The sequence below is a fragment of the Humulus lupulus genome, chromosome 9 (assembly GCF_963169125.1).
Source record: "Humulus lupulus chromosome 9, drHumLupu1.1, whole genome shotgun sequence".
Taxonomy (NCBI): Eukaryota; Viridiplantae; Streptophyta; class Magnoliopsida; order Rosales; family Cannabaceae; genus Humulus; species Humulus lupulus.
Genome location: NC_084801.1, coordinates 111,756,334 through 111,768,269, shown reverse-complemented (window position 1 = coordinate 111,768,269; position 11,936 = coordinate 111,756,334). Strand labels below are relative to the sequence as shown.

General features: G+C 30.8%; 1 protein-coding gene across 1 annotated transcript; it reads right to left on the bottom strand.

Annotated features, from left to right (window-relative positions):
- Nucleotides 1-6,548: 6,548 nt before the first annotated feature.
- On the bottom strand, nucleotides 6,549-7,196 carry LOC133799941 (uncharacterized). Its single transcript, XM_062237929.1, has one exon. It carries the CDS (start codon nucleotides 7,194-7,196, stop codon nucleotides 6,549-6,551), a length of 648 nt encoding a protein of 215 aa, XP_062093913.1.
- Nucleotides 7,197-11,936: the final 4,740 nt, after the last annotated feature.

Here is an 11,936-nt window from a genome sequence, read left to right as displayed (position 1 = left end):
TAACAATCAAATATGTCAAAACTGTACTTTTATTTAAATCAATAAAATGTATTTACATGATTTTAGGACATTAATGCTAACAATAATAAAATATTATTTTTATAATAATATATAATCCTAATTTTTATAACATTTTGGTATAATAACTATTTAGTAATTATAGTAATATAAATTCAAATATTATAAAAATATCATTATTATAATATTATTTTATACAAAATAATTTTTAATATAAATTCAAATGTAATAAAATATCATTATTATAATAATATATAATACACAATCTTAATTTTTATTAAAAAATTTATCATATATATTTAGAAAGAAAACAAGTTATTTTTTTGTTACTTATTCTAACTTGTATAAATATATATTCATATTAAATAATAACAAAAATTATAAATGCATTATATATAAGTAGTGTGTATTTACAAATAGTATGATTGCGTAACCACATAAAAAATTAAAATAACATTTCTCTTCTATCAAGAATAAACAAGTTTCTTCTCTAATTATTGACTTGTGATTTGAATAATATAATGAATGTTTTGTATCTTAAATAGGGTAGTTTGTGATAAAATAGTCATCATTTTTTTTTAAAAAAAACCATAAACATTGTTTTGGTTTAATTTTTTTTAATGTGTTTATGTCATTCTTTTATATATAATATTAATTATTTATTTAAAATTTATAAGACAAGTATAAAAACTTAATACTAAAATAAAAATAATTAATAATTTTTTAAAATAAAATCAAGTAAAAGTGCATTGCACATTGGTTGCACCTAGCATATGGAAAAATGTGTTAAAATAAAAATTAAAAAAGTATTCATTAATTTTTATAAAAAATATGAAGACAAGATAAATAAAATGATTAAAATTAACACAAAAAATAAAGTAAAGAATATCAAAAAGTTAATAAAATATTTATTATTTTTTAGAAAATTATGAAGGCAAGAAAAAAAAATTAATTAAAATTAACATAAAAAAAGTTAAGAATGTAAAAAAAAATGATTAAAACTAACACAAAAAAGAAAGTAAAGAATGTCAAAAAATTTAAATTCTTTCAAAATAAATTTACAACATTATTTATTATTATTTAAAAAACTATAAAGGCAAGATAAAAAAATTATTAAAATTAAAAGGGGTATTTGCGACATAAATACCTAATGTTTTCAGTTTTATATGCTTATATACCCAATCTTTATTTTCGACGGCAAAAATACCGAAGAGTACAGTTTTAACATTTTCGTCATTACCAACTTCGTTAAATACATTTAGGATTGATTGAGTTGCCAAGTGTCTCTCTACTATTCGTCCACCTCATAATTTAAAAAATGTATATATTATTAATTGATTTTAAAATAATAAATAATAAAAAAATTAATTAATTTAAAAAAATCAATTCTTTTTAATCTTTTTTCTATACTTTTTTTCTCTCTGTCTAACTCTCTCTCTCTCCCTCTCCCTCACCTTCTTCTTCTTCCCCAGAACATCTAACCCATATATATCCTCTTCTCTGATCTATGTTCTTGTCCTCGCACCACCACCATATTGGTGATCTTCGCCCAAAAATTTAGATGAAGGACTCGTCGCTGCCTGGGTTTTGGTGGTTCGTCACTGCCTATGTTGGATAGTGGGGCTGGTTCTTTAGGGACGGGGACAGCAGGGGGGGCTTCAGGGAAGGTGGGGCTGATTCTTCAGGCAGGGACGAGAACATTGGGGTTGGGTTTCATTAACATGGACAAAGTGTGGCTGACCTCTCTTCTCTCTCCTCTGTTCTTCATTAACGTGGACAAGGTGTAGGTGGCATTGGAGCTTGAAGGCATACATCAATGGCAAATTTTGTTGATTGGGTTGATCTGTGTTGGTTGGTTGATTTTTCTTGTTTCTATGTTTGGGTTTGAATTAATTTTAAAAATTGGGTTTGGTTTTGCTTGATCCTATATTTGATTTTTAATTGATTTGATCTAATTTTGTTCTTGATATTGAGAATATGGTGGTTTTGATTTTTATGATAATGGTTTTGATTTTTTTTTCATTATGAGATTTGATAATGAAGAAGAAATATGGGAAGGGGGAGAAGAAGGTGAGGGAGAGGAGAGGAAAGAGATCAAGAAAAAAAAATATTTTTTATTTAAAATTTATTTTTAAATTTTAAAATCAATTAATAAGTTTTTATAAAAAAATGAGGTGGACCACTAATATGTCAACACTTGTCATTCTAATTAGTTTATACTATATTTAACGAACTGGTAGTTACGGAAGTGGAAAAACGTAACATTCAGTATTTTTGTCGTCGAAAAAAAAAGATTAGGTATATAAGTATATAAAACCAAAAACATTAAGTATTTAGGCTGCAAATACCCCAAATTAAAATGAAGACAAGTTTTCATATATATATATATATATTTTTAAGTTTAAACATTTAAAATCGGTAATTTTTTATATAAAAAAATTATTGGGTTAGTTTTGCCATAAAAAAAATTTTGGGTATACATTTATACAACGTTTTTTAAATATAAGCTTATGAAAAATAATTGAAAACATTCGTTATAATATTATAATTATATGTTATGAATTATAAAAATGTGATGCAACATTTTCACCTTAGCCCAATCATGATTAGAGATTCTTTCCCTACCAATTTTTTCTTAGGTCTTCTACATATCAACCTTACAAAAAAAAAACAACAAAATTACTTTTAAATTATTTACACATGTATGTATTCTTGTAGGGAAATAATAAAAATGTTTTTTTTTTTATTTTTCATAAATTATTAGAGAAGTATATTGTATATTATGAAAAGCTGATTGGGGTACATATATAATCAGTAGGGAAAGTTAGTCAGTATAACTAACTATAGTTAAGGATAAGGTATGTTAACTATACACAAGGGTAAACTAATATCCTCATACTCCCCCTCGAGATGAAATGTACATCTTTGTAAGACTCATCTTGTTTAACAAGTTTTGAAAATGAGTAGGAAACAAGGGCTTTGTGAGTATATCAGCCAAGTTATCTTGTGATGTGACATGAAGAAGCTTCAATTGGCCATTTCGAACATGTTGTCGAACAATGTGACAATCTATTTCAACATGCTTGGTGCGTTCATAAAAGACGAGGTTGAGATATGCAAGGCAGCGGTGTTGTCATAGAACATGACGGCTGGTTGTGTATGTTGAATCCCGAAATCCTTTGACAAAGCAAGTAACCATAGTAGTTCACAAGTTGTGTTGTCCATAGCACGGTATTCAACCTTCGCAAAAGACCTTTTTAGATTTCCAAGATACAAGAGATTTTCCCAAATAAATGCAGTAGCTGGTGATAGAACGTCTTGTATCCGAACAAGTAGGCCAATCAGCATCTGAAAAAGCTTTGAGCTGAAAAATTGATGCTGAAAGATGTGGGGTAGTAACATTGTTGGATTGTGAACATGTAGCTGAGTGAAAAAATAAGCCTTAAGCAAGATTGCCTTTGAGATATTGGAGAAGTTTCTGAGCAGCCTTATAAGGAGGTTGTCTAGGCTCTTGTAAAAATTGCCTTAACCTGTTCACAGCATAAGAAATATCTGGTCTTGTAATGGTTAAATAAATCAATTTACCAATTAAACTCCTGTATGAAGTAAGACCGATTAGTAACTCTCCATCATCTTTGCTCAACTTAATATTAGGTTCCATAGGAGTTGAAGAAGATTTGGCACCTAAAAAACATGTTTCATGCAATAATTGTAGAACAAGGGTCTTTGAGAGACAGAAATACCATTTGAAGCCCGGCCTATTTCAAGGCCAAGAAAAAAATGTAATGGTCCAAGATATTTAAGCTTGAACTTGGAGTTTAATTTGTGCTTGAAAGCATCAACATCAAGATTATTATTACTTGCTAAGACTATATCATCTACATAAATAAAAACAACCAAAAAATTATGAGCATTAGTCCTAATAAAAAGTGAATGATCAGAAGGTGATTGAGTAAAGCGTTCTTGGAGCAAAGTGGTACTAAGTATAGCATACCATTGTCTTGATGCGTGTTTGAGACCATAAAGGCTTTTGTTAGGCTTACAAACAAGATTTATTGGGAGCTCCCCCTTAGGTTGATAACCTTGAGGAAGTTTCATGTAAACCCCCTCATCTAAATCACCAAGTAAGAAAGCATTATTTATGTCATATTGGTGTAGTTTCCAATTATTTAAGGCAACTTGGGCTAGGATTACTTTTAAAGTATTGAATTTTGCAACGGGTGCAAAAATTTCAGAGTAGTATATACCTTGTTATTGAGTATATCCTTTGGCTATTAGACATGCTTTCTATCTTTCAACATCACCATTGGACTTATATTTTATTTTGTATACCCACTTGTTGCTAATGATATTATGGCCATGGGGAAGGGAAACAATGTTCCAAGTGTTATTGGCAATGAGGGCAGCAAGCTCATTTTGCATTGCTAATTGCCATTCATTAAGCTCGGAGGCTTGTGTGTAGCTATTAGGTTCGACCAAAGTATGGGCAACAAGTATAGCATTTCGAAAGTATGGACGAAATTTGTCATAGGATATGAAATTAGTGAAAGGTGAACAGTAGAATACTCACATTTATAATCCTTGAGATGTGGTGGTCGATTAAGTGGGCGGCCAACTTTAGAAGTAGTGAGTGGCTTCTCATTGGATGTGCTAGTAGGTACCAAGATCATATCCTCGGTATTGGAATCTAAAGAGGATTGCTTCCTGCCAAAAACAGAGTCAAAAGTGTCAATAGAACCTGGTTGAGTCAAAGGAAATATATGCTCATAAAAAATGACATCTCTTGAATGAAAATTTTGGTTAGTAGCTATATCAAGTACAGTGTATGCTTTCATAACTGGGGGGTAGCCTATAAATATGCAAGCACGAGATCTAGGAGTAAACTTGTTTCATTTACTATCAAGAGTACATGCATATGCAAGACAACCATAATTCCGAAGATGATCATAAGAAGGAATTTAAGCATATAAAAGTTCAAAAGATGATTTAAAATTTAAGAGTGCAGAGGGTATTCTATTGAGAAGATATACATCATTAGTAATAAAGTGATTCCAATATGATAGAGGTAATTTGGACTGTATAGCTAAAGCCCGAGCTACATTAAGTATATGTTGATGCTTGCGCTCAACAATAGAGTTTTGTTGAGGACGCTCAACACAAGAATGATATAAATGAATGCCTTTTGTTGCATAAAAAAGAACTAAGATTGAGTTCTTTAGCATTATCCGATCGTATGGCTTTTATGGGAATGGAAAAATGAGTGAGAACATAAGTATAAAACTGTGGGATAATAGTTTGAACATCATATTTGTATTTCAACATATAGACCCAAGTAAATCTAGTATGATCATCAACAATGGTAAGGAAATATTTATATCCTTCCAATGTAGGAATGGAGTAAGAACCCCAAATATCCATATGTACTAAATCAAAACATTAGGAGCCATATTATTATGAGAGTCAAAAGGAAATTTCTTTTGTTTAGCTAAATGACATACATGACAAGGAACATTATTATTTGAAGAAGTTGAAAAATGTAAAATTTTATTCAATTTGTTGGTAACTTTCATAGAAGGATGTCCTAACCGTGTATGCCAAGTATGGACATTATTACAAGAGTTCTTAGAATGTACATAAGAATAAGAAGGTTAAAGGGTCTTGTCATGTTGCAATAGGTACAAGTGCTCTATGCGCTTAGCAATCCCAAGCATCTTGTTCTGTGATGTGTCCTGTATTAGACAGTGAGTTTTTGAAAAAGAAAGAGTGTAATTGTGAGTGTATAACAAGGCAGGTACATTTATTAAATTCAATTGGAAATGTGGGACATATAAGACATTAGACAGGGTCAGATTTTTGTTTATTTTTACATTACCAGATTTACACACTTTTATTCTCAAACCATTCGGCAAAGTAAGGTAAGAAGTTATTGTGAGGTTAGAAAGAGATGTAAAAAATTGAAAATTGCAACTAACATGGTGGGTAGCACCACTTTCAATAACCCAAGAATAATGAGATAGAGATACAAAGTTACCAGAAATGTTAGAGATCACAGGTTGTGTCTCGACGTTGGGAGCATATGCTTGCTGAAGCTGAGTGCTGGGCATAGCAAGTAGATTTTGTATAGCTGCTTGACTGCCCGGTTCAGGAGAAGGTAAAACAGAAGCAGTAACTTGATGGACAACATGCTTATTGTTGACATTTTTGTTGCCATATCTAGGAGGAAAACCATGGATGAAGTAGCATTTTTCTTTGAGATGTCCCGGCTTTTGACAGTGAGAGCAAGTAGGCCTCATCTTCTTCATTCTTGATTGCAGAAGTGACGCTGGGTTGGAAGATTGGGTGGTGGAAGTAGATGCAGAAATGAGGTTGGTGTTAGCCAAGGGCCTTATCTTCCTCTGTCTTTCTTCGTGAACAATGGTGGAAAAGACTTTAGAAATAGAGGGAAAAGGATCAAGAAGAAGTACCTGAGATCGAATGACATGGTAGGACTCATTCAATCCCGTAAGAAATTGTAAAACTTTCTCAAGATTCTATAGCTCAAGACTATCATTGGCAGCAGCACAAGTATATGGCGTTCTTGGTCGGAGTTCATTAATCTCGTCCCAAATTGCTTTCAGTTTAGTGAAATAGGCGCTGGCGGAATCATCTCCATGATGAAGCGATATGAGGGATGTCCGTAGATCAAAGATGCGAGGCCCATTTCCTTGATTGAATCTTGTGTTTAACTCAGTCCACATTGTAGTAGCTGAATCAAGATAGATGATACTACTCTTGATTTCTGGTGAAACTGCGTGGATAATCCAAAACATAACCATTTGATTACACCTGCTCCAGGAATCAAACAAATGGTAATCGGAAGAGGGTTGGGGAATGGTTCCAGTGAGGAAGCCAGTTTTGTTCTTCGCACCCACGGAGAGCTTGAAGTCACGAGCCCACTGTTGAAAGTTGGTGTTCGTAAGAGGTGGAGAAGCTAAGATCAGACCTGGGTGGTCTCTAGTGCCCATGAAGTAAGGATTGTTGGCATCTTCTTGAGCAGGTCGATCATGCAAAGGTGGATCAGAAGCAGTCAGAGTGGTCCTCTGTCCAGTAGTGGCCGATGTCTGAGAAGGAGGCAGCACATCGGAATCTATGGAGGAGGAAGGTTGCTCTCGTTGTGGTCTGTTTCTTGTTCGTGCCATGGAAGAGGCGAAGGAAAAGAATGGGTTTCAAGAATCGATTTTTGGTTGTGTTTTGGCTGATACCATATTAAGAAATATATTGTATATTATGAAAAGCTAATTGGGGTACATATATAATCAGTAGGGGAAGTTACTTAGTATAACTAACTATAGTTAAGGATAAGGTATGTTAACTATAAACAAGGATAAACTAATATCCTTATATAAATATATATGTATCTTTTTGTTGTTTTTTACTTTATTATGGTCCCTAATTTTTTTCTTCAAAATTATTACTTTAGGTATTAAAAAAAATGATTTAATTTTTTTTTTATAATAAAAATAGGTGTAAAAAAAGCAACTAAAAACAACGATTAGACAACAACTAGACATCAACTCACTGCATATTAACACATTCAAAAGCAACTAAAAAACGATGGTTGGACAACAACTGGACGTTAACCCACTGTATACTAACACGTTCAAAAAAGTAAATTCAAAATATATCTTAATACAATTAAATACCAACACAACAACATAACAATTATACATAAACTTAAACAACTAAAAAATGATACAAAAATAACTATACATAAACATAAACTAATAAAAAAACAACACAATAACATCTAAAAAAACAACACAATGAAAGAAAAAATGGTAAAACTGTAAAAATGTAAAAATTTCCCCAAAAAGTAAAAATAAAAAAAAAAACTTTGTTAGTTCGTAGAAATATAATTTTTTTTTTTTGGCGAAATTAAGTATATTAAGTAAATTTCTCAATTTTTTTTGGTAATTCAACACAATTAATAGTTACCAAGAGGGTGTTTGTCTCCTTATTTAAAAAAACTGTTTTTTTGTTTTTAAAACCTAAAAGTTGTTTTCTGAAAACAAGTAGGGGTGTTTAACATTGTTTAAAAAAAAACAATTTTTAAAAACAAAGTTACAAAAAACAGAAAATTTTGAGAACAACAAAATGTTATTTTTACTTGTTCTCAATTTTTTTTTCTCGCATAACATTTTTATTATTATTATTATTATTATTATTTCACATCACTTTCTCTCTCATTAATTTATCTCTCCTCACTTTTTCTCTCATCACTTTTGATCTCCTTACTTTCTCTCTCATCAATTTCTCTCCTTACTTTCTCTCTCATTATTTTTCATCATTTTTTCTTTCACATTAATTTATCTCATTATTTATTACAAACTTTTAAAAGATTTTTCTTTTTGTAAATATATTTATTAATTTTTTATTTAAGATTTTTTAAAAAAAATAAAACTAAAAAATTATTAAAACAATAATCAAATACATGATGTTTTTTTATAACTACAAAACTGTTTTCTGTTCTCATTTCTGAAAAACACAATTTTGAAAACAAAAAACAGAAAACAATGTCAAACATGCCTCAAGTTTCTCACTTTCAAAGTGGTAATCTGTTATTTTCCAACACCATAAGATCACTAGGCACTATTGTTTTTATCGAATTTAGTTGTGACTTTGTTGATTTTGCGGAATCCAAGAACAAAATCAGCCTATCTTTAATTCTAGTATTAGAAACGAGGTTTAAAATCTATTTTGAGTTGAGTATGGAATTGAATTTTTTTTAATCTAGGAAGAATTAGACATTTTCTAGTTACCATTTTTTTTTTCAATTTAAGAGAAGTAACCAGTTATCTAAGGTGTAACAATTTAAAAGAAAAAAAAACAGAAGAAGAACACAAGTTAATTATATTTTTAAATCATTCTAATTTTGTCAATTTTATGGTACCCAAGAACATAAACAATCGATCTCTAATTCCATTTAAAGAAATGAGGCTTACAATAGATACTAAGTTAAATTTTAAATGTAAATTTGAACTTTTGCAAAATTTATAAAGCAAGACACAATAACTGGTTACTTATTTTTTCAATTTTAAAGTGGTAACTAGTCATCATAAGTTAATAAAATAGATAAAACATTACAGGATAACTAGTTGCTAGTTTGCAACAAAACTAATAAAGAATGCACGAACAACAAATATAATATATATATATATATATATATCTCACAAATTTAGACTAAAAAGTGCTGAAATGATTCAAACTAGGTTTGATAGCCTAGTTGAGCTTTTCCTACTCTCATTTATGGGACTTTGGTTGTGGTAAAGGCCATTGCTTCTGCAGTGAGAAAGAAGAGAAAAGTTGAAAATGAAAAGAAAGAAAAAAAAGTGGCATTTAAAAAATGTTGTACAATAATGTGGGATTAAATTTCCATATATTAATTACAAAATGGTTCTCATAAAAAAAGTTCTTACTCTTCAAAAATCTAATATAAATAATAGAGATATTTGCAGCAAAAACCTCCCATTGTTTTGCAAAAGTTATGACAAACCCCCCAAACAAATTTTTTGACGAAAAAAGCCCTTTCTGTCAATGGTTTGTTGCAATCGGGCCCTTTTTGCTGTTAAATGCCAACTAGGCCAGTTAAGTGCCACCTAGGGGATACATGTCGGCAAGTTATTAGGCCACATATTTAATTATTAATTATTTTTTAATAATTTTAATGAATTTAAGAGAAAAAACAAAAAAAATTAAAACATTAAAAAATAATTTAAACTAAAATATCTTTCTTAATTAATTAAAAAACATAAAATTAAAAAACAAACAGAAGTCAACTGCTTCTTCAAAGCTCGACTGACTGTTTCTTCAACCTAGAGAGAGAAAAGCCAAACCGGTCGAGGATGGAAGCTTTACCCCAGAGTTGTGGACAACGTCGAATGAGCTTTGCCAGAGTTGTGGTCTCATATATGGATTCAGAGCTGGGGATGAGTGACGACGGAACCATGGTTGTTGGCGAAGAAGGAGAAACATAACCATGGTTGCTGGCGAAGAAGGAGAAAAACCCAGTGAACCCTCTTCACTACTTCAACTCAGATGTCTCTGGCAAGTCCCCATCGACTTTGGGGTTTTCTTTTTCCTTTATAGTTTTTGTTTATTTATGCTTTTGAGAGATGAGAAATCATAAAAATTATACCAAAAATAAATTCAATAGATCTCTTCCAATCATCTGGTTTTGCAAGATTTTGAAACAAATATATGGGCTCTATCTAGGTTTTCCTTTTCAAAGGTGTGAATTAAGTTTGCAAGATATAAACTGTGGTAAGAACATTCATACAACAGTTCTAATTCTGTTGTACCATGCAGTGTAGTGTCATGTCCTAGGAGGAGATGAAAATTCAAATAAAAATGTCATCTCATGTATCACAAAGGACGATAGTTGTTGTGTAAATGGCGTCTCCTGCAGTACATGATACGACAATTTATGAGCAAGTGTCGTTACATGAGACAACATGTTTTAAGCAAACCCCATGTCATGTGGTACATGAGATTAATGTTTTGAACTGTCTTCCTATGATGTCTTCTAAGTCAAAATAACAACACTTACACAATAGTTTTTTTGAGACTGATGTACCATACACAAAAATAGGGAAAATTTTCCCATATTTTAAACTTCTATATTTATTCAAAATTTCCTGTATAATTACAATATAATCTATATAAAATTACCCATCATACAAAATCAACAGAATTCAGTATATTATAAAACTAAAGTTACAAGATCAAGATGTATAATTCTTGCATTAACTATGTAAATACATTATTGTCTTAACTATGTAAGTGCATGTGCTAACTATAATTAGCCTATTTAGAATTGTGATTTCAAAAGTAACCCTAGCTTCGACTCATCCGCTCAAGGAGCATAGCTGCCCATTCATTTTGAGTTTCATTGATTTCCTCACGGTTATATGTGTTTTTCCCACCATACTACAAAAATAAAAATAAAAAATTAAGTTAGAAACTAAATTGAATAGAATTGTAGTTCAGCTATTATAAATATACTTATATTAGTAGTTAGCCATTGGATGAGTGCCTCATGCAAGTAATACTCCTTCATTATCCTTATGATATAAAAGTCGCACTCTACCAACGAATTCTGACGAGGGCAATTGACTATTTTCCACTTTTAACTTTTTCATTCCTCCCTATCTTTCTCTTAATGTGTGGATAGACACTATATATACATCAATATGAAGAACATTTTTGTTTTGTATCACCATAGTATAATCTAAAATAAATTTAAAATATATTATTTGTTCATAAGGTTTGTGATATCATTTAGAGGAGAATTTCTAAGTGGATCGAGATAGTAACACATGTGATTATCTGGATCAATGATCAGTAACATCTAGTGACGTCTACATTGAAAACAAAGTTATTAATATAACTTTAAATAATAACGCATAAGGAAAATCAATATTAAAATTTTACTCACTCGAAATGGTATGCCATTAACCAATTCTGATCCATCACTGTGTTATTGATACAGTCCGAGATAATTTTAACTCGATTATCTATATTGGCCCTGATTTTTGACGACTGCGAATGTAGCACCCTGATTAGCTAAGACCGTTACACAATGTATTTTAAATAGTGCTAAATTCGCTAAACGAGTTATTTGTCCATACATGTGAAACTAAATGTGGTTAATGGTCCAGGGTTAAAATTTTTGGTCAAAAGGGATAGATTTTTCATTAAAACTTTAAGTTGTACATGGGATCCCATAATAAACGGTTACATAGTTGTTTGTAGTTCCAAAAGGGAAAATACAACTCAAAAGTTACAACTCGCCGACCTAAGCAGCAAAAATAGGGTTTAACCCTAGTTCCTCTAAGAAACCTTGGTCGTGGTGGTCAAGCGGCCTCATATGTACACGTTGA

Excerpts from the sequence above, each read along its gene's own strand:
- LOC133799941 (XM_062237929.1), bottom strand. The coding sequence starts at position 7,196 with ATGGCACGAACAAGAAACAGACCACAACGAGAGCAACCTTCCTCCTCC.